The sequence below is a fragment of the Phycodurus eques genome, chromosome 16 (genome assembly GCF_024500275.1).
Source record: "Phycodurus eques isolate BA_2022a chromosome 16, UOR_Pequ_1.1, whole genome shotgun sequence".
NCBI classification, from domain to species: Eukaryota; Metazoa; Chordata; class Actinopteri; order Syngnathiformes; family Syngnathidae; genus Phycodurus; species Phycodurus eques.
The window spans coordinates 4,488,635-4,512,162 of NC_084540.1; the positions used below are offsets into that span (position 1 = coordinate 4,488,635).

At 41.7% G+C, this 23,528-nt stretch overlaps 1 protein-coding gene across 11 annotated transcripts in view; it reads right to left on the minus strand.

The window, feature by feature from the left end:
- Positions 1 to 23,528, minus strand: part of rbfox1 (RNA binding fox-1 homolog 1) — a 343,897-nt gene that overhangs the window by 42,867 nt on the left and 277,502 nt on the right. For 10 of the 11 annotated variants that reach the window (XM_061701033.1, XM_061701031.1, XM_061701035.1 and 7 more), the window contains 4 exons: positions 8,464 to 8,610; positions 8,232 to 8,285; positions 7,083 to 7,175; positions 196 to 256 (listed from right to left, as the gene is read on the minus strand). In XM_061701033.1, the coding sequence (XP_061557017.1) occupies positions 196 to 256; positions 7,083 to 7,175; positions 8,232 to 8,285; positions 8,464 to 8,610 (355 nt within the window). The remainder of the gene's footprint in view (positions 1 to 195; positions 257 to 7,082; positions 7,176 to 8,231; positions 8,286 to 8,463; positions 8,611 to 23,528) is intronic. The other variant, XM_061701029.1, reaches the window with a different exon arrangement.

A 23,528-nucleotide genomic window follows, 5' to 3' on the forward strand; every position in this document is an offset into this window, starting at 1 on the left:
GCAGACGCTCTAACCAGTCGGTCACAGTGTCGCGGGTGGGATGTGAATAGGAATAAATTCAGTTTAAGTTGTTTGTAGCTTTGTTAAAGTGATGTACAGTTGTATTATTTCCTTGTAAGTCCAAACCATATGCTGCACACATACTATAGATACTTCCACACATTTGGATGCATGTGTGCACTAAAGTTTCTTTACCATTTGCATATGGGTTGACAGTCTTCTTATTTGTCATTACTCGGGCTGTTGCATTGTTGACCTAAAGCAGGTAGAGAGAGAACCCCATGAGTTATGGTAATTGCATAGCTGTAAATAACAGCTTTTGAAAGACAACATGCATTTTCCTCTTGTGTTGCGAACAAAGAAACGTTTCACAATGGAAGCAGCACACTGCATCATGTCAAACATTCATGTAATTTGTGTGTTTTCACAGTTGCATTCAGAAACACTGAAGAAAACGCATCCAAAACAAATCACCTTTCCTTACCATTTGCATATTTTCTATTATTTTCAACATGCTCTCCACATAAAGTGACATTTCAGTAAATATACAGACAAAAGTAAAGAAAAAGCACAGATGCATTTTAGCAATTTGGCTGATTTGGTTTTGTGAACACAGATGCATGCAGACGGCAGGGAAAAAAAACAAAATAGAAAAAAAGAAACGTCAATAGGGCGAGGAAGAAGAAAATATGCCAGAAGCATTATGCAACATCCAGTCAATCTTAGAAAATGACGTAATTGTGATGAAAGCACTAAAAAGCATTCACACTTGGACAACAGCCTTTCTGCTTGCATGAAAAATAAAAATAATTAAAACCCCAAAGAACATGGATATTGCAATCAAGTCAACCAATCAACCATTCAAATCATTCAAGTTTTAAATAAAAGTATGCAGGGAAAATTTAAATGTGGGTGCATTATCCTCAAACCAAAACTCAAATTAATTTTCCAACAATCCCCGATAGATGTGCAAATGAATCATGTCTCAGTCAGTATCGCTTGTACACGCAATTCCAGGAGAACACTTAGTGAATGGACATGTACGTTGTCACTTAAGAAAATATGTCAATATACGGCATCAACCCAACCACAATTCAAAAAGAAATGCCACGTGAGATTTAGTGTTGCAAACGTTCAAAAGAGGAAGAGAGAGAGGAAATGCTGGCAGAATGGCTCGCTCGCCCACACTTACCATTCCCAAACCTTTTGGCCCCGCCCACTTGTTTGTGTACTGTTACCGTTGTAACTTTGTTGGATGGGGCCCTAAACAAGCTACCATTGGAAGGATGGTGGGGGAAGGAGGGAATGAGAAAGGAATAAGCATCATCGTATTCAGGTGGCCAAGAAAACTTTGCAATCATTCCACTGCACAAACTCTCTCTTCAGCTTCACTGTTTTTTCAAGCATAATCCCTTCCTGATTCCATTCATTATTGTGCTCCGCTGGGACCAAAAGACATCAATTATCAGTTATTTCTAAAAACCTAGCCGGGTGTGTGTTTGTGTATTGAAAAAAATCTATGTGCCTAGTTCCCACCCGTAGGTGATAGTAATAATTTCAAGGTGTATTCACACTCAGAAAGCCTTGGTTTGGTTAAGAAAAACTAGAGTGCCTGTTTGATCAAGACTCAAACCTTGATGTGCATCAAACACTTGGACCAAGGCTGCTTAAAGAGACGCGTCTAAGTCTAAACAAACTTGGGTGGATTCAGGACAGCTGAACTGAACCAGTGTTAAAACGGGAGTGGAAAGCATGATGAAAACATCAATATACTGTACAACGTTTGAGTTAGCAACAGTCACTGGAAGCAAAGTCTCCTTGTGACATACAGTAATGTCCATATGTGTGTATTAGACAAAGTCTTGGCACTTTTTTTTGAGAGAAGATATTCTTGATATCCAAACATTAAAAATACCAATTTAAAAACAAAAACCCAACAAGTGTCCACCATGTCACTCAGCAAACATTATTGTTTTAGAAGACACGGTGTCATCTCACAAAACGTAAAAAATGTCATCACAATCAGTCTCCCAGTTTATATGTATGCTTGTTACACAGCAACGTTTGGTCTGATATTAAACTGTCAGTGTGAGCATTAAGTGAACCAAGCCCACGTGTATGTAAAAAGTACCAGGTATCATTTTCTGCTTTGGTTTGCTCCAAAATAAATAAATGAAATCAATAACAAAATAACTTTCGACTACAAGAAACAAAGTGTATTTGTAAAACGGACAGCCAGACAACTGCATGGAACTTTATCATCTAAAGACCCGTTCTGCCCAGTAAATATCTAGTGTATAAATTGCTTGGGCTGTTCTTATACTCAGAAGTTCACGGTTGCTGACATTCAGTGACTAACTCTCAAGCCACGCGCAAATATGCTTTTCAAATGGTCAATTAATGACGTAAGGGAACGAAGTAGTAATTGTTTTAACTTAAAAAGTAAATTTGAGTTAAAACCAGTACATAGGAGAAGTATGGTTTTGAAATCTGGTATATGTAAAAGCGGGAGTTTGCGTTTTCCAGCGCACCCAGAAAGAACAATCTATTAAAGACAAAACTTGTTACCGACAAGGTGTCAGTCATTGGCCGTGCACTCTTGGGCACCCTCCGGTCACGGCGCACACCCGCTGCCTTGTGCTGACTCTTTTAGCTTGCGCTTCACTGACTATTTTGCTAACGAATGGGCAAGACGAGCAAACAGAATCCGAGTGAAGTGACCTAAGGCCGCTGAGAAGATTCAGAAGTGACGCAGAGTTAGCAACATTTCTGCTCGACAGGCATGTTTATCAACTTTTTTTCGATTTTTAATTGATTGTACATTCCAAAAAACAAAACCTTAAACCGATACATTTAGTGTTATACTCAATTACAAATAAGCCATGCTACTAAAGTAGCAGCTGTGGCTAACATGGGCTTGTTTACAGTGCTAACACTAGTTTATTATTGCTTAACCCTCTTCAAAGACACACCTATTCCAAACTGCCCGTTCACTTTAACATTTCCCATATTATTTGCCATTTTAATTGATGTTTTATGTTTTATTTAATTTTTTTGTGTTGTTTGATTTCTTTTAACTAGATTTGTACGGTGACCTTGAGTGGCATGAAAGGTGCCAATTGAAAATAATATTAATAATAATAATACATCCATCCATTTTCCATACCACTTCTCCTCGGGCCTGCTGGAGCCTATCCCAGCTATCTTTGGGCAAGAGGACCCTGAACTGGTCGCCAGCCAATCACAGGCCACATACTGTATAAACAAATAACCATTCACATTCACACTTTGGGACCATTTAGAGTCGCCAATTAACCTACCACACATGTTTTTGGGATGTGGGAAGAAACCGGAGTACCCGGGGAAAACCCACGCATGTACGACGAGGACATGCAAACTCCACACAGGCAAGGCCAGATTTGAACAGAACTGTGTGGCTAACCAGTCGTCCACCGTGCAGCCCAATAATAATAATAATAATAATAATAATTCATAATAATATTTGTTATTATTGTCATTATTATTATTATTAATATTACTGGGTGGCCGGTTTTCGGGGCGCCTCGGTGGACCGCCCTGAGTACCTCGGTGTGGGATGTGTCCCGTCTGCCGTGCTGCTCTCGGGTGGACCCCTGAGCCCAATCCTGCCTCTCGATTGAGTGGGTGGGGTCCTCAGGCCCCGCAGTGCAGGCACAGCAATTACAGGACACTTTTGACGGTCATTGTGCATGTGAAACGGTGTACATTCACTTGCATGTGTCCGCAGACACACACACCTGGGACGTATTGGCTGGGTGTGGGGCCTCTCACTTATTGCGACAAATTACTCATGAATATGCGAATTGCTTGGGTATCCCCTCACTCACACTCTGGTCCAATAGATGTTTAGAATTTACATAGCCACTCCCACCACACTTCAGTTGCACAGGTGGGTTCACGACACCTGTCTTGCATGCTTCCCCTCCTGTACTTGTCCAATCCTATCTTGTCCTGTCCTCCTCTCATAGGGTGTAGCACCACTGCCCCATACCAGACTCATATCTAATATGTCATTGCTCTCGTTATATAATGATTTACTTTCCTCATCTTGTTTACAGCTAGTGCTTTGTCTTTTATTGTCTTCTTTTCTCACTCCCCTCAAGAAACCTTGATCTGTTCGACTGATCTACTTTGATTCTCAATAAATGTCCATTAAAATACTAAGAAACCACAGCAGCAGCTTAGAGAGTCCACTGTGACACAGTAAAACTGTTCCGGCATAAAAGGGATACACATACTCCTTTCTGCTTATCCCAACATCCGAACAGGACAAAAGACAAAAAAAATAATAAAAAATCCGACCACCCCTGTGCAGAGTTTGAATGTTCTCCCCGTGCTGCGTGGGTTTTCTCCGGTTTCCTCCCACATTCCAAAACATGCATGGTAGGTTAATTGAAGACTCGAAATTGTCCCAAGTGTGAATGTGAGTGTGGATGGTTGTTTGTCTCTTTGTGACCCGCAATAATTGGCTAGCGACCAGTTCAGGGTGCACCCAGCCTCTTGCTCAGAGTTAGCTGGGATAGTCTCCAGCACACCCGTGACCTTAGTGAGGATAAGTGGTACGGGTAATGGATGGATGGATGGATGAATAACTGAGGCATTAATGATCAAGGATTTTTCTAAAGTTCTGAATGTAATCTAATTTTTTTGAACAAGTTGCTCAAATGGTTTTCATTTTAGTGCATAGTCAACTATTGACATGCTACTGTAAAGCAATATTTAAAAGTGCAGGTTATTCCTATCCAAAGAATGAGGCATGTCTTCCAACTGGCACTGCGGTGTGCACTTTTTTCCCCTTTTCTCAGAGGTGATTGGAAAAATATTAACTTGTGAATCTTGGTGTATTATAAAAAAAGAACTTCCTTCAGATTCCTTATATTCTAAAATAAGCAGTTGCTCTGCATATGATTTCATTTAGCATTCCACTTGTTTCCCCACAAGAATGTAATAAAAGGGGTCCCACTGAGAAATTCAAAAAGTCAAGGTGTCACCTCCCGCTTGACTTGACTTCTTCCCTCGGAGGATGAAAACTGTCTCAGAAGAAGCATTTTGGCAACCTAACCATGCTACTAAATCTCCTTCAGAAATTTGACAGCAACAACACTTGGACAAATTTAAATAAACTCAAACTGTCTCTCTACTCGATCTGCAGCAGAAGTGACACCATTCCGGACAAAATTCAGTGTTGAAATCCAAAGTATGTGTGATACTGTATGTTTTATGTTGATTTAAAAGAGTAAAAGACACAGAACCTAAAAGAGACATTAAATCTCCCCAGCTGCCAGGCAATACAGAAATATAACACAAAAAGTAAAGATACACAGCAGAGAAAAAGTACAAGGTGTTGAAGCAAAAAGTGAACTTAATTATAATGTGTGGAGAGCAGTTATCCGATGAAAATGAAACATTTTGAGTGACATCGCCACATATCTGAAGAGCATCACAGTAAATTGACCTAAATATAGCAGTATTACAGTACAAGACATACCACAAACATCTTTTTTTATTTTGTTCAAGTAAACATGGGTGGATCTTTGGATGGGGTTTTGTGTATTCTGACCATGTCATACTTTTTGCCAGGATGAATACAATGTTTTTAGTCACTCATTGGACACTGATATTGCACAAAAAAACTAATTATGTCCTACAATCACACTCACGTATAAGTACAGCAGAGATAATTGCAGCATGTTAATATTGAAAGCTGCGCAAATTGGACATCGTTAGGCTTTAAAGTTAATTATGGACTATTCTAAAAGATTGTGACTTGTATGTTCTCTAAATTGGGGGTGAGGGGGAATTCATCGTGTAGAACAGTGGATGAGCATATTTGCCACACAGCGAGAGGGTTCTGGGTTTGAGTCTGTGTTGGCTTAGGCCTTTCTTTGGAGTTTGCATATTCTCCTCCCATATTACAAAAGCATGTAAAGTATGTTAGATTCATTAAAAATGGTCAATTGTTCGTAGGTATGAATGTGAAAAGCTATTTGCCTCTGTGTGTAATGCTTGTCATCCACTGGCCTTCCATCTGGCCCTAAGGCTAAATGTACACGAAAACTATCTAGCAAAAATGTATTTCCATTTTACAAATGTTCCGTGTGCAGATGACATTATCAAAAAGATTCTCATTTACACAGCAGCAAAAACGCTTGAAGACACTGCCATAAGGTGCCCGTACTGCACTTACCAACTGCTTATCCTCCTGTTCTGAGCCAAAAGCATATTTCTAATATGCGGGAGATATTTAGGATGTGAAAATGAGTTATGGGAGTAATATGTCTCCACTGGTCACAGCAAATGCACATGCAAGCTCATTATCTTGAGCGGCACAACTAACAACAGTCGTGTGCGCTACTATTCAAAAATGAAGGTGATGTACTTTTACAAGTGCAAATTCCACGATTTAGAAACGTCTTTCACTACATAATATACCATAAATTAAATGATTAAAGAAATAAATTATTGCTCCGGCAATTTAGAAAACTGACACTGATAGTGTTTTTACTCATAAAAAGTATTTGCGTAAATGAGGTGCCACCACAACAGTTTGTATCCATTTTTATTTTAAAATGGTTTTGTGTAAATATGGCCTAAGTCCGCTGGGAATGGCATAGCAGCATTTTCCATGTGATCCTAAACAGGAAACGTGGTAGAGAGAGAAGATTGTTTTTCTTTTTCTTTGCAGCACTTTGGCAGATAAAATTCTAAATCATCTCCACGCTCTCAAAATACAGTTGTGTTTGTAGTCCTTTGGTAGGTTAATAAAGCATGACGCAAGACCGATGTTTTTGTACAACAAATAATAAAAAAAAAAACAGTCTACTACTTACTGTGTATGTGTTTTGTGTTTTGAAGAAAACTGCAGGCATGGAGAAAACTAAAACTTTGGATGACTTTTGAATGCCATTTCACAAGAAAGATAAGATAGGGTGTTGTGGTTGACTGTCGGACGCTCACACAAACGCTCACTTACACATACATCATCGAGGACAAAAAGGACAAGGAAAAGAGAGAGGTGGAAAGAAAGATTTGAGCACATGTACCTCTATTTTACGGCCTTCGACCACAGTGCCGTGTAATTTCTCCCTGGCCCTGTCGGCGTCCATACTATGCTCGAATGTTACGAATCCAAAACCCTGCATGAAGAAAAGAGTGAACAAGAGCAACAGCATTAATTGTACATTTGTCTACTTGTTACACTTATTAATACAGTTTTAGCATGCACCTTTTAATTGTATAATCAAGCAAAAAAACAACAATAAGCAACTGACATATCACGTTAACTATACTACTGATAGATTTACTGTATGTAGTTTGTTTGTGTGTGTATGTGCAACCACAGAAAACTTTACATTAGCAAATGGAAAAAATGACATTATTAAGAACGTGTGATACACTCGTATGGCACTGTACGAGAAACAAATGCCAGACAAGATTAGTCCAAGGACAATATCTCAATGTTGCTCTATTGATCGCTCATGACTCTTCAGTTTGTTAATTTAATTGAGGGGGGAGTTATTTAATTATCTTTGAACACCTACCACCTATACGGAATGTAAAATATCTTCATCAATATAAAACGGCTGTTCCTCATTAATTCTGTTTGTTAGTTTATCATTGAGTAAATGTTTTTGCCCTGGACTTAAGGAGTTTATTGTATGACATTGAAAAACTGCAAACACTTTGGCTTAAGGATATTGTTTCTTCCTATTATTATGTTTTACCTTAGACTTATCAAAGTCATCTGTAATTAAAAATAGAAAAAGTCCAAATTGAAATAAATGACCATTATCTGTGTTATCTACATGCTCATTCATAAGTATCCATGCTGTCTCGTTTCACAAATCTGTCTACACAATATGTGGAAATTCTTTCAGAGAAACCCCATTATGTATGCAATTAAACTATTCCATAAAAAGTTTGTGACTTTCAACCCCTCCCTTGCACTCTCACCACCAATCGCGTAATTTGTTTGATGTGGTGTTTGCCCTTCCTGATGCAGCCCTCCCATTGGGTCTTGTGACCAAGACTGGTAAGCACTAATGAACTGGGCACTGGCTGGGAAACCCAGGCCATCTGCATGTAGGGAAGATAATCTACCACCACACTACAAGGGCCTATTCCAGCTACAGTTAAAAAAAAGGAAGCATGCTTAAAAATATATATATATATATATTTTTTAAATCACAGACCTTGGAACCACGTTCGTTGAAGATGATTTCCACATCTAAGATTTTGCCAAATTGCTGTTATGAAAAAGAAAACAGAGTGATTACTTTTAAAATAAGTAGCATAAACATGTGCATTGCGACTTGTTTCGCAACAAATTAACAACAACAATATATGATTAAATGACATATTTTACATATTATTTCCACATTTCTTTACATAGCTAAATCTGACCATCTGTTGTATTGTACTCACGCCAAACATTTGCCTGAGGTCTGGGTCTCTGAACCTGAAGGGGATGTTGGAGACATGAAGTCTTTTGGGCTGGGCCTTGCTGTCTGTGCTCTCAGGTACAGTCTGTGTTGTTGGATGACAATCTGTCTGTGCAGGATCGTCCGTCTGCTGGAAAACAAAATGAATTACCAAACTTCAAAGATGGGGACATTTTGAATGTGGGGGGGGGGGGGGGGGGGGGATACAAATCAGCTGTGTCCATGTATTTTGTCACACTGTCTTTTATCAAGCCATTACATAACTTTGTTAACTGCAACTTTCCTAGCCCCGCCGTACACCAACCGACATGACCAATTGCGAGTGAAATGTTGTGTAGTAACTATGCAGGGTTCTGCAACTAGTTTTCATAAGTAGTCTACGCTACGTACTTGCCCACTTTGTGGTTGTGACCCAGCCACTCGACTAAAATTTGCATGTCGCCACACCCAATCGCCATCGAGAATATACACAACGTCACAGAGTTACGGAGAATAAAATGTTCGGCACTGACCGTACGAAAAAAGAGCAGGTCTTGAGAATGGTAAGCGAGTAAGTTTGAGTATCCGGTAAGGACTTTTTAGCTCTCGGTTGTACGTACTTTACTACGAACCAAGCTAGCAATAGCATTAGCCACACATTATACACACTTGTTCTGTCTCTCTCTCGCTCACTCACTCACACACGCACACACACTAACACAAACACACATTCTCTATTAAGAAATATTATCAATGATAGACAGCGAGATATACTTTAGCGTCCTACCAATCATTTCTAAATTCAAATTAAGGAGAACATTGATCCAATAAGAGTAAAGCATATTTTCATATCGAATATTAATGAGAAATCCAGCTGTGTTATCTGCTAGGTGTTTTGGACTAACTAGAATAGCTTGAAAAAGGGCATCCTGGGCATTTCCATCTGAAATGATCTTGAAAACCCAATAAAAGGACATTGAAGAGTATAATGTTTTTTTTTTATTGATGTGGCGCGGGATCTTTTACTGTATTTATCATTTAATATTTACCAGTGGCTAAAAAGCGAAGAGTGGAGAATCTCAGTTGCCAAAATGCACATTTGTAGTCAATAAATTGGGCTGTCATACCTAGCAGCTTTCCTCATTCTCTCCTTTATTTCTTAGGCATTTCTTCTCTTTGTATTACTTGTATTATAATATGCTGTACCTACAGCAGCCAGGGTAATCCGCTTCTCCCTTGACAAAGACACCATGTTGTTTGTGGATTAAAAAATAATACAGTGTGCGTGTGGGTATTAGGGACCTCAGAATGTTATTTTACTTATTTACTTATTGATTTAAGAATACCAGGGTCACAGTTTTTCCATTACAGCACGTCAGTAGGTGTGCAGCGGGGAGTCACCGACTGTAATTCGTACGCGATTGTTCTGTTCAGTTGGGTTCGGTTGCGCCGCTCAGTGTGCAGTGGACCTTAAGTGCAAACCAAGTACCAATCTCAGAAAATGTTATGGATGTGGGTGCATTTTAGAGGAGACATGATCAAGAAAAAAGGAAGTGCATTGGTAAAAGTTGCTTTACAACATACAGCCATATCTCATATGAATACCAGAACAGAGCAGAATCAGACACACGGGTGTTGATCCTTTCAGGTTATTAAGGTTTTAAGGTTATTGATCAGACAGCACTGAGATGATAGATCGGTGCGCGCACACACACAGTACACACACACACACACACACACACACACGCTCACAAATCTAATGAGGATCAAAAGCAGCGTGTTTGCCCTGTGACTTAATGGTAGTGAGATCAATGAAAGCCAGAAGAGATTCAAGTGTGTGTTTGTGTGCAAATCTACTGCACTTACATATAGCGCTTTATCTACGCCATCACAGTGCCCAAAGTGCTATACAAAGCCTCACATTCACCTAGTCACACACCAATGGGCGGCTCCTGCTATGCAATATGCTGCCCACCCCACTGGGAGCAAATCAGGGTTCAGTGTCTTGCCCAAGGATAGTTCAACATGCGGACAGTTGGAGCCGGGATTCGAACCGGTGACTCTTCGGTCAATGGACGACCTGCTCTACCAACTAAGCCACACACCCCATGTGTGTATGCGTATTTGTGCGTGCGTGTGTGTGTGTGCGTGTGTGTGTGCACGCACGTGTTTTTAACTGCTTCATAACATCCATACTTTGTAATCTTCTTGTTTGGGTAGCTGTTGTACATATGTACATGCATACAGTGCATACATACATACAGACAGATATACGTCCATACATGCATTCATATGCGATAAAATCTGTTGTCTGTTTCCAGCGGTGAATTACACAACAGGTTGATTAATTAAGGCTTGGAATTCAGTGCTTAAATGCTCACTCTGTGATCAGAGTATTCAACACAAACCTAATTAGTACATTAATAAAACATTTTTTGGAAAAAGGAAAATAAATTTGGTCACGAGTTTGATACACAATGTGCTAAGAAAAAAACCCCAGTTCTGCAAACATATTGAGCCATTTTCCACCTGTGAACTCAGTTCAATTAGGGACAATATAATTTTCTGAGTTTTCAAGATATTCTAGTATTAGAAGTAAGTGCTTTTTCAAACTACAGTAAATGGCTGGTTGAGAGAGTTATATGTAATATATAAAAAACATATTGGGTGGTTTGAAGAAAAGGGCATCACACTTTGTTTGCTTCTCAAAATAATAATTCATAATTGTGATATTAAGAATACATTTTGAAAGTCTTGCATTGTACAAAAGCTAGAAAACTTGGGCTTGAGATGTTTCGCATGTCCATCCAATTTTCATATCGCTTCGCCTCACTTGGGTTGCGAGCGTGCTGGCGCCTATCTGAGCTGCCTCTGGGTGAGAGGCAGCGTACACCCTGAACTGGTCACCAGCCACTCACAGGGCACACACAGACAAACAACCATTCACACTCTGATTCAGCAACATTCAATCAACCTACCATGCATGTTTTTGGGATGTAGGCGGAAACAGGAGTACCCGGAGAAAACCCATGAAGGCACAGGGAGAACATGCAAACTCCACACAGGCGAGGCCGGGTTTGAACCCGGATCCTCAGAACTGTGAGACAGATGTGCTGACAAGTCGCCCACCGTACCGCCCTGTTTCGCATTGTTATAAAGAAAAATGCTGTCATGCCCGCATAGAACAATGCGTCCAATCCTCCCATCTCCCCCATCAATGTATGCTTTCTGTCTTTTTGCGCACAGTCCAAGCCATCTAAAAATACAGCCTGTGTGTGTACAGCGCGGGGCGGGGGTGATCAAAAAAAAAGAAGCAGCATAAGGCCAGCAGACTGTGAGTCTTCCACGCAATGCCAAAGTATACATCGAAACACAAGAAGGAGTGCGCATGCACACGGCCACAACTGCCATCTGTGCGAAGTCGGCAACATCCGCCTACACGCGCAGCGAGGACATAAAACAAACAAACGCAGAGAGCATCTCGTCCTGTTTGGCACCAGATACAGTATGTGAAGTAAGGACGGGCTTGAGGCAGCATGTTCTACGGCATTTTGGTGAAATCAAGCTGAGACGATAGCAAACACTGTCACCAGTGACCTTGGATAGGCCATATCATCACCTCCCTTCATGAATGGTTTCAGTATTTTATTTTTTATTTTTTTGCCTTAATCTCCTCATGAGACTGCCCATCTCTGTTAAAATCACCTACATCCTTTGTTGAACACATCATACAATTGAAATAAAGATATTAATAAATATGTTATATTCAGTATTTGGTTCTGTTTTTGGGTTTTCTGGAGAAAAAAAAACTTAGGCCATTACTTTAGGAAGCTGAGAAGATGAAGAAAAGCATGTTAACTAGGTAGTAGAAAAGCTTTTTAAATGAGCTACTCCAACATACTGCTGATTCAGAACAGTTTTTAAAATGACAAATTTATCACATGAAAGTTACAGGAGACACAATTCATTGTATTTGAACAAATAAATTAACATTTCTTATTTAAGAAGTAGGCAAAAACAGCTTAACGCGATACATTTAGTTCCATAGTTTAGAAAGTTGTAGAAATAAAGTTGGTGTAACTTCTGTCACCAACATAAACCTTCTGCCTGCTTTTGTTATATACTGTTGGGTGCATTTCCGACAGACTTAAAAAATAAAATAAAATGGATGTATAATTTTACACTTTGACACTCTCTAATGGAAAAAAATATCGTGTTCTTTTCTGTCTGGGCTTTTTCCCTCTTACAATGTATACTTTAAGTGGGCGGGGCTTGATCTCACCCTCTATACACTCTGACCAGATGAGGTCATGTACCTGTATGTGTGTGCATATGCATGCTGACTCACATGGGGAAGAAAAGCCTACAAAAATCTATATATGTATCTACAGTATATTTAACCTTCCCCCAAAATATTTCACACAAAGAATTAAGGCATTCATATGATTTTAACCAAGCTTTGGTGCTCTTTATTTGACAGTGACATCTGGCCTCATTAAACACCCTACACAAGGCTATGTACTGTACATGAGATCATTTTTATTACCTGGTGTAAAGCGAAGGTTCACAAAGATTACTAGTATCCAACCTACCACATTGACAATGCACACCATTTTAAAGTCACAGCCTCTTGTACATTGGGGTATTGTTACTCTATATTGTCACAGATCCAGCTATAGTCAGCAACATGTATTGGACATTGCTGAACACATGGAAACTGATTTGACAAAAATGAGATGTTGCTGTGCAGAGATGTCAACTGCAATAATACATTACAGTACACAAAGAATCCGAAGATCCGATGATGTTTACCCATAAAAAAAGGAATCTCTTGTTTTAGCCACATTTGCTGGGATTAGTTTGGCAAACTTCAAGGGTCTGTGTTTTTTTTTGTATTCTAGTGTATAGTCTGAGATGCAGCACTGACACTAGAAACAGTTTTACAGTTTTAAGGGTATGCTTGGTTGGCATCATAATGGAACCCTCCTGTTGATTAATTTTACACTTGTAATTATGCATTAACTTCAATGTCTTATTAAATATCTAGGTGGTGTAGTTTGTGTTTAGTCACTGCATTTATTTTTTATGGCTTTGCTCTCTGATGTTGGCTACTTTAGCAGTGTGTAGCCTTCCTCTGCATCCTAAATCAAAATACTTAACTTTGGCCCAGTTACAGTAAACATCAAATGCGCGTATTAATATCACCAAGTAGATGTTTTCCGTTGTTATTGCTGCTTTCATGTTATTTTGGGAATCTTACTCATTGCAGGGACAAACCGTTGAAGTGTGGCGAGTGAAAGCTACACCCAGAAAAGAAAGAGCAAGAGAGAGAGAGAGAGAGAGAGAGAGAGAGAGAGAGAGAGAGAGAGAGAGAGAGAGAGAGAGAACGTGGCTGCAAAGATGGGAAAATAAAAATAAAGCAGTGACCTGATGTGGGGGATGGAACAGCAGACACCCAGACTGGAAGGAAAAACCAATGAGGCCTCCAGATGCTTCTTTTTTGCTGGCAATTGTGCTTTTGTTCCCTGAAACTGTATTCTTGTTAAAATCATTTTAGTTCGTGGCAAAGGAGTCCTACAACATCCCCCACAACGCATACTATAGAGCTTAATTTAAAATAAAGCAGTTTATCTCAATAGGTAACTGCATCTTAATATATCGATTATGATTGTTTTTGTACACAATTTAGAGGCTCAGAAAAATTCCTCCAAAGACAGTGTGTCGTCTCAGTTTTTGTTATGTTTTGGTTTGGGAGCAACCCTAAATGTGGGTGTTCCCTGTCAAATATGGGGTTGCACGCATTCTGCCGTTGAGTAAAAGTAGAACCAAACTCATCATCGTGATTTGTTTCTAAATACATTCAATCTGTTTGAAGGTAAGTAGTGAAAATGTAAAAAGACTGAGAACAATTTAGTACTGTTTCAAGACTTCCAAATAACAGGCGGAAACTTTCTTCAATACAATAAATTTAAAGCAACAATAAAATAAAGAATACCAACACTCCAGAGCACCCTCGAACCACCGGAGTTTGTTAAGTAAATAGTGAAGCTTCTTCTGCAAAGGAACAAAAAAGGCCTGTCCTTCCTCGGGCTTGTTTCCTCCTCTTCTCTCCGGTCCCCTGCGTGCTTTTAGGGCCTGCTGTGGGGTTTTCGTCCCTGCATGGGGCATTTCGTCCTGGATGGGGCATTGGGTGGGGCTGTGGGGGTGGCATTGGGTCCATGCGGCCTCCTCCAGGTGGCCGGTTGTCGTGGCGCCTCGGTGGGGCTGGCGGTACGCCCTGGGTCCCTCTGTGTGGGGCTGCTCTCGAGTGGACTCCTGGGCCCGATCCCGCCCCTCGATTGATCGGGTGGGGTCCTCAGCCTCCTTGGTGCGGGCCCAGCAATTACAGGACACTTCTATCAGTCATTGTGCATGCGAAATGGTTCAATTCACTTGCATGTGTCCACAGGCACACACCCCTGGGACCTTTTGCTGGGTGTGGGGCCACTCACTTATTGCGACAAATAACTCATGAATATGCAAACTCCTTGGGTATCCCCTCACTCACACTCTGGTCCTATAGACGTTTATAATTTACATAGCCACTCCCACCACACTTCAGTTGTACAGCCACGACCCTTGCCCGTCATGCTTCCTCTCCTGTCCTTGTCCTGTCCTATCTTGTCCTGTCGTTCCCTTACAGGGTCTAGCACTACTGCCCCATACAAAACGAATATCTCATGTGTCATTGTTCTAGATCTATAAGGATTTACTTTCTCATCTTGTTAACAGTTAGTGCTTTGTTTTTTTTGTCTTCTTTTCTAACGCCGCCCTAGAAACCGTGTTTTGTTCAACTGATCAACTCTGATTCTCAATAAATATCCATTATAATACGAAGAAACCACAGCGGTAACTTAAAATCTCCACTGTGACACAGTAAAACTGTTCCGGTTTAAAAGGGATACAGATCCTTCGTTCTGCTTCGCCGAACAGCCGGACAAAAAAAAATTTAAAATTTAACTGAATTGTTGAGATATACCGGTAGATTAAAATTATTTTTCATCATCTCAGTTGAGCTAAAAACTAGCCCCGTAACATCAGTGGGCTGAGGCGTATACTTTCTAGCACAAGGCCCTCCCCCACAATAGACAATAAAACCATCAAGCACCGTTATTCCATGGAGTGACCATTTGACGGAATTACCACTTCCTCATTCCTTTTAACTGGAATCCATTACCACCAATATAGCGATTGACCATCAAAATATTCCTAGTACTCGAAAAAATAAATCTTCCCTGAAGTGTAATATGTTTTGTGTTACTTGGGGTACAGTGTCTCTGCTGTCTGGCCCCACGCACGTTTCGTTAGGAGGCAGCGGCGAACCAGATGGGATCCGCTGCCCCGCGGCCCCTTGCGGTCCAACAGCGGTTAGAGTAGCCGCCGGAGCTCTGGCACAACAGCGTTAGGGCCGTCAGTCTCACAGTTGCTGGCCACACGTCATGGGGCGAGGAGGAGGTCGGGAGAAAAATTATCCAAGGGAACCGGTGCGCGTCGCGCTACCGACGCTGCTAATGGCGCACCCTTCGGCGGCCACAGAAGTGCATTGTCCCGCTAAATTTCAAAGGAGATAAAATTGTCCCGGCGGTACAGCTGCTGGCTATTATGCTAGCTCAGAGGCTGCTTCTGTGGACTGTCGCTGTGAATTCTCCTCTCCCTGTTTAGGGGCTGTGAAAGAAGGCATATATTTGATTGACAGCTGAAAGTTCCAGGGAGACGGGGTTTTCAGAGCATTTAGCGACATGCCCGCACCATCTGGAAGCTGAAAGAATATCTCAATAATTGACCAATTTTTTTCAGCTCAGAAATTAAGTTGTGTGTAAAAAAGTGAAATGACACAGGGAAAACACATGAAGAAAGGGAGGTGCAAAAAGGCATGTAAAGCCAAGACAACACCTAAAATCTATCAGCGAACAGCAATCCAGCTCCTTGTCAGTGCAAATGAATATCAGCTGGTTCAATCCTAATAGATGGCCTACAAAAAGGTCTCATTGCCAAGGTGTGAGTCAAGACACATCTCATGATGGGTAAGAGACCTGCCTCATTGCAAAACATAACTATGACATTGGTTACAGGCGCATATCAGAATCAGAATCATCTTTATTTGCCAAGTATATCCAAAACACACAAGGAATTTGTCTCCGGTAGTTGGAGCCGCTCTAGTACAACAGACAGTCAATTTACAGAACACTTTGGAGACATAAAGACATTGACAAAAAACAATTGTGCAAAAAGATGCAGAGTCCTCTAGCACTTAGAGCAGTTCGAATGACTAATATTGCAATAGTCCGGTGCAATGACCATTGTGCAAAGGACGCTGAGACTTCAAGGAGTGTATGCGGTTTAAAGTGACGAGTAGTGCGATCATCTGGGACAATGTTGGTTTTGCAAATGTTACAGATACTCCTCAATCAGTGTGCAAATGGAGCAGATGCTACTCTGGCATGAGTGGCCAGTATATGCAAATAGTGCAGCATGGCGAGACAACTACAGTGAGTGCACGAGTAATACATAATTGGCCCCACAGAAATGTGACAACGAACTCAAGTCAAAAAATTGCCAGCTTATTGTAATGGAATTATCGGTTAGGTGTTTAAGAAGTTGATCGCAAGAGGGAAGAAGCTGTTGGAATGTCTACTAGTTCTAGTTTGCATTAATCGGTAGCGCCTACCTGAGGGACGGAGCTGGAAGAGCTGGTGACCAGGGTGCGGAGGGTCCGAGAGGATTTTGCACGCCCTTGTCTGAGTTCTGGCAGCGTGCAAGTCCTCAATGGTGGGTAGAGGGGGTACCGACAATCCTTTCAGCAGTTTTGATTGTCCGTTGCAGTCGGAGTTTGTCCTTTTTTTGTAGCAGCACCAAACCAGACTGTGATGGAAGAACACAGGACTGATTCGATGACCGCTGTGTAGAACTGTCTCAGCAGCTCCGGTGGCAGGCCGTGCTTTCTCAGCCGCAGAAAGTACATCCTCTGCTAGGCCTTTTTGAGGACGGAGTTGATGTTGGTCGCCCACTTCAGGTCCTAAGAGATTGTAATTCCCAGGAACTTGAAGGTCTCCACGGTTGACACAAGGCAGCTGGACAACGTGAGGGGTAGCTGTGGCAAAGGATGCTTCCTGAAGTCCACGATCATCTCTACAGTCTTGAGCGTGTTCAGCTCCAGGTTGTGTCGGCCGCACCACAAATCCAGCCGCTCCGCTTCCTGTCGATATGCAGACTCGTCACTGTCCTTGATGAGGCCGATGACAGTGGTGTCATCTGCAAACTTCAGGAGTTTGACAGTCGGGTTCGCTGAGGTGCAGTCGTTCATGTAGAGAGAGAAGAGCAGCGGAGAGAGGATTCAACCTTGGGGCGCCCCAGTGCTGATGCTGCGTGTGGGTGAGGTGGCCTCCCCCAGCCTGACCTGCTGTGTCCTGCCCGTCAGAAAGCTGTAAATCCACTGGCAGATGGCAGGTGAGACGCTGAGCTGGAGACGCTTGGATGAAAGGAGTTCAGGGATGATGGTGTTGAACGCTGAGCTGAAGTCCACGAACAGGATCCTTGCGTAGGTCCCTGCACTATCGAGGTGTTCTAGGATGAAGTGCAGTCCCATGTTGACTGCATCATCCGCAGACCTGTTCGCTTGGTAGGCAAACTGCAGGGGGTCCAGCAGGGGACCTGTGACACTCTTGAGGTGGTCCAGCACGAGACGTTCAAAGGACTTCATGACCACAGATGTCAAAGCGACAGGCCTGTAGTCATTCAGACCAGAGATTGCAGGTTTCTTGGGGACTGGAATGATGGTGGAGCGTTTGAAACAGGATGGAACTTCGCACATTTCCAAAGATCTGTTGAAGATCTGAGTGAAGACTGGAGCGAGCTGGTCCGCGCAGACTTTGAGGCAGGATGGTGACACATGGTCCGGGCCTGCCGCTTTGTTCATCTTCTGTTGTTTGAAGATGCGTCTCACATCCTGTTCATGGATGGTTAACGCAGAAGTCAGAGGTGTGGTTGTGGTCCCGGGTGCGGCCGGGTGGGTGTGTGGTGTGAAACTGTCCTTTTCAAATATGCAGTAGAAGGTATTCAAGTCGTTGGCTAGTGTGCTATTGTTCTCAGCTTGGGGGGATTGTCGCTTGTAACTAGTCAGCGATTGGAATGCATGCCAGACTGATTTAGAGTCGTTTGGGCTAAACTGTTTTTCCAACTTTGCTGCATTGATCCTCTTTGCAATGTTAATTTCTTTAGTAAGCTGGTTTCTAGCTCGATTATACAGGGCCCTGTCCCTGCTCTGATATGCGTCCTCCTTAGCTTGGCGGAGCTGCTTAAGTTTAGCAGTGAACCACGGCTTGTTGTTGTTGAATGTGCGAAATGACTTTGTTGGTACACAAACCTCTTCACAGAAACTGATATAGGATGTGACAGTGTCCATATATTCATCCAGGCTGCCAGCTGAATTTTCAAAGACTGTCTGTGCAGTCTAAACAGCTTTGAAGTTCCATCTTGGCTTCATTGGTCCACTTTTTGACTGTTTTGACTGTAGGCTTCGCACATTTAAGTTCTTGCTTGTACGTCGGTATTAAGTGAATTAAGCAGTGATCAGTCGAGCCCAGGGCTGCACGAGGTATAGCAAAGTATGCGTTTTTTACCGTAGTGTAGCAGTGGTCTAAAGTATTATTTTCCCTGGTAGGACAGTCGATGTGCTGCTTGTATTTAGGGAGTTCGTGGTTGAGTTTAGCTTTGTTAAAGTCCCCGAGAATAATGAGGGGTGAGTCCGGGTGTTTTTTTTCAATTTCGTTGACTTGTTCGGCGAGCGTTAGCAATGCGGCGTTCATGTTAGCTTGAGACGTAATATAGACTCCAGCCAGTATGAACGATGCAAACTCACGTGGCGAGTAGAATGGTTTACAGTTTAAGAATAGCGACTCCAAATGCGGGCTGCAGTGTGTGCTGAGCACCGTGACGTCCGTACATCATTTTTCGTTGATATGGAGGCATATCCCGCCGCCCTTTGTTTTCCCCGATGATTCCATGTCGCGGTCCGCTCGATGAATGTTGAAGCCGGGAAGCATGACGGCGCCATCGGGTACAGCGTCGCAAAGCCAGGTCTCCGTGAAGCACATGGCCGCGGAACGTCCGAAGTCTTTACTGGTCTTTAACAGAAGATGAAGCTCGTCCATTTTGTTGGGTAGGGAGCGTACATTCGCGAGGTGGATCGACGGGAACGCCAATCTGTGTTCTCTCATGCGGAGTTTCACCTGAATGCCGGCTCGTTTCCCTCTGTGGCGCCGCTTCCTTCTCCATGCGCCGAAAACCGCGGACGCCGCTCCGGTGAGTAACTCGGGGAAAAAACTGAGTGGATATTCGAAAGTTGGTGACAGAAAGTTCGGAGTAGCCTCCTTGATGGTTAGCAGGTCTCCCCTTTTGTAAGTGAGTCGTGTAAGGTCTCCAAAGACAGACGAAAAACACAAAAACAAAGACAATACTAGAGAGCGTGTTACCGAGGCGACCACACTGGTAGGCGCCATCTTGGAATATAAGTGAGCACGGTTTTAAGTGAGAATCTAAGTGAGCACGGTTGGAGCCATAATACGTAAGTGGAAAGCCAATCATACCACCATAAATTTGCCCTGATCACGTGCTCCTCACAATATTTCTGACAGAGCAGTACAAAGGATAATCAGACGAGTTGTCTCAGAGCCAAGGACTGCCTGTGGAGAGCTTCGAAAAGACCTGTAATTAGCAGGTACTGTTGTCACAAGGAAAACAATGAGTAATGTACCCCGCCGCCATGGCCTGAATGCATGCTCACCATACAAGACCCCATTGTTGGAAAACAAAGCATGTCAAAGCTCGTTTAAAGTTTGCTGAACAACATTTGGACAAGCCAGTTATATAATGGGATAATGTAGTCTGGTCAGATGAAAGCAAAATTTGACTGTTTGGATCTCATAATGCACACTACGTTTGGAGGAGAAATGGCACTGCACATCACCCTAAAAACACCATAACAACAATGAAGTTCAGATGTGTGAACATGATGGTGTGGGGCTGCTTTGCAGCAACTGGTACTGGTAAACTTCACATTATTGAAGGAAGGACGAATGGGCAAATGTATCGAGACATTCTTGACAAAAATCTGCTGCCATCTACGAGGATGATGAAAATGAAACGAGGGTGGACATTTCAGCAGGATAATGATCAAAAACATACTGCCAAAGAAATTCTCAATTGGATTCAAAGAAAAAACATAATAAAGCTGCTAGAATGGCCTAGCCAATCACCTGAATTGAATCCAATCAAAAATCTATAGAAAGAACTGAAACTCAAGGTCCATAAAAGAAGCCCACAGAACATTCAAGATTTGAAGACTGCTTGTGTGGCGGAATGGGCCAAAATCACACCAGAGCAATGCATGTGACTAGGTTCTCCATACAGAAGGCGTCTTGAAGCCTTTTTTACAAACAAAGCCTTGTGTACAAAGTATTAAATAAATAGCAGTTGGCGTCTTCAATACTTTTTCTCTGTGTCATTTCACATTATTACACACAACTTCATTTCTGAGATTATTTGTTCTACTTTCTTTGTATGTATGCATTACTTGGATTGTTCCCAACATCTGGTGAAATTTGTGAAAAAAACACATTCATCGGAATGGCTGAACGGTTACTTGTATATCATTAGCTTTTATTTGTTTCTGTCGGTTGTCTAAATATGTCTGCCTGACTTAGCCGGTGATGAACCTGTAAACATGAATTAAGTCATAAGCACAGAATTCTATTAAAACACTTTTAATTGATTAATTTCCTACAGAATAAAAAAAAAAAAAACATGCTGTCCTTTAGAGTGTTTGTCGGAGCGACTTCCCGACTGCCTGACGACGAAACCTCTGCACATGGTATTTTTATACAACCCCAATTTCAATGAAGTTGGGACGTTGTGTTAAACATAAATAAAAACAGAATACAATGATTTGCAAATACTGTTCAACCAATATTTAATTTAATACACTAAAAAGACAAGATATTTAATGTTCAAACTGATAAACGTTTTGTTTTTAGCCAATAATCATTAATTTAGAATTTTATGGCTGCAGCATGTTCCAAAAAAGCTTGGACAGGTGGCAAAAAAGACTGAGAAAGTTGAGGAATGCTCATCAAACACCTGTTTGGAACATCCCACAGGTGAACAGGCGAATTGGGAATAGGTGGGTGCCATGATTTGGTATAAAAGGAGCTTCCCTGAATTGCTCAGTCATTCCCAAATAAAGATGGGGCGAGGTTCAGCCCTTTGTGAACAAGTGCCTGAGAAAATAGTCGAACAGTTTAAGGACAATGTTCCTCAAGATACAATTGCAAGGAATTTAGGGATTTCATCATCTGTGGTAGATAATATCATCAGACATCTCACTGATGTCCTCCAGTCTTACTAGTGTTTCCTATGATACACCACTACATATACTATGATACAACCTTTTGTTTGAGCAAAAGTATTGGAACATGTGACTCACTCAGGTGTCTTTTGTTGACCAGTAAAATACAATAATTGTTTGAACAATAAAAAGTGCTATATGTCGACGCTCATTTTCAGATACAGATTGGGTTTTATCTGTCTACATTTGCCTAACTACATTTATATGAGTTAGGGGTGCGGCCAACATGAAAACCAAAGAGCTGTCTATGGATCAAGTATTTGTGAAACTAAGGGAAGGTGGAGAATCAATCAGAGCCATTGCACAAACATTGGCCATAGCCAATAAAACCAGTCAACATTTGCGAACATGAACCCATGGTCTACTATGTAACAGATGCTGAACAGGTACGCCAAGGAACTGCCATCGATGACTGAAACATTTTGATATCCTTAAAGATAGAGCCCAAAACAACTGTTGGTGACATTAGCAATAATTGCCGGAGGACAGGAGTGAAGGCCATGAACATAAGTTCAGATAGAACAGCAGAAGAGCAACCAACTAATTAGCAAGAAGAAAAAATCTGAGCTTAACTTAACTTTATTTACAGTATATAGCATGTTTACAACAACCGCAGCTGTAACAAAGCGCTGTACAAAAAAGATAATAATACAAATAAAAATAATACATTCATAAATAACTAAATATATCCATCCATCCATTCTCAACACCGCATATCCTGGTTAGGGTCGCAGGGCACTGAAGCGTATCCCAGCTGACTTCGGGCGAAAGGCGGACTATACCCTGAACTGGTCGTCAGTCAGTCTCAGGGCACATATAGACACAGACAACCATTCGCACTCACATTCACACCATCACTTAGTGGGAACTGAACCCACACTACCTGCACCAAAGTCAAGCGTGTGTACCACTTCACCATCAGTGACCCGACTAAATATATATATTTTTTTCAGAAGAGGCACACACTTTTCTGTCTGCACCCATTCTTCTGTCCACTTAAATCTATTATTTGCGCACCTTTCGGCCATGTGCGCACTTTGGGTGGAGTAATTCTCAATTGTGGTTGTTCTCATATCTAGCCTTGTGCGTATTCTGCCAAAGACTTAAGTGCGTTTTGTCATGCACGCTCCAGAATGTGTATTAAGTGTAGTGCCCCAGGAAGTTGAAACATTGTACTGCGCGTTTTGATTCACTCCCGTGCTCAAAGCATCCGATGGTACATAAAAGTGTACATGTACGTAAAAGTCAAATTAATAAAGTGGACTTGCTGAAGTGATGTCAGCATCTATATGGCAGTGATGATATGCTTCCATGCCTTCTGTGTTTATTTACGGCTTGTTTGCCTGTCCTGAATCAAGCCAGTTTGAAGCTTGGCAGGATGAATTTGTGAAATTACATTCACACCCATCCAAAAGTATTGGAACAGTGAGGCCAAGTTCTTTATTTTTGATGTAGACTAAAATCATTTAGGTTTGACATCGAAATATGACTATGACATAAGAGTTTAACAGTTGAGCTATCAATTTATCCATCCATTTTCTGTACTGCATATTCTCACTAGGGTCGCGGGTGTGTTGATGCCTATCTCAGCTAACTCTGGGAGAGAGGCAGGGTATACCCTGAACTGA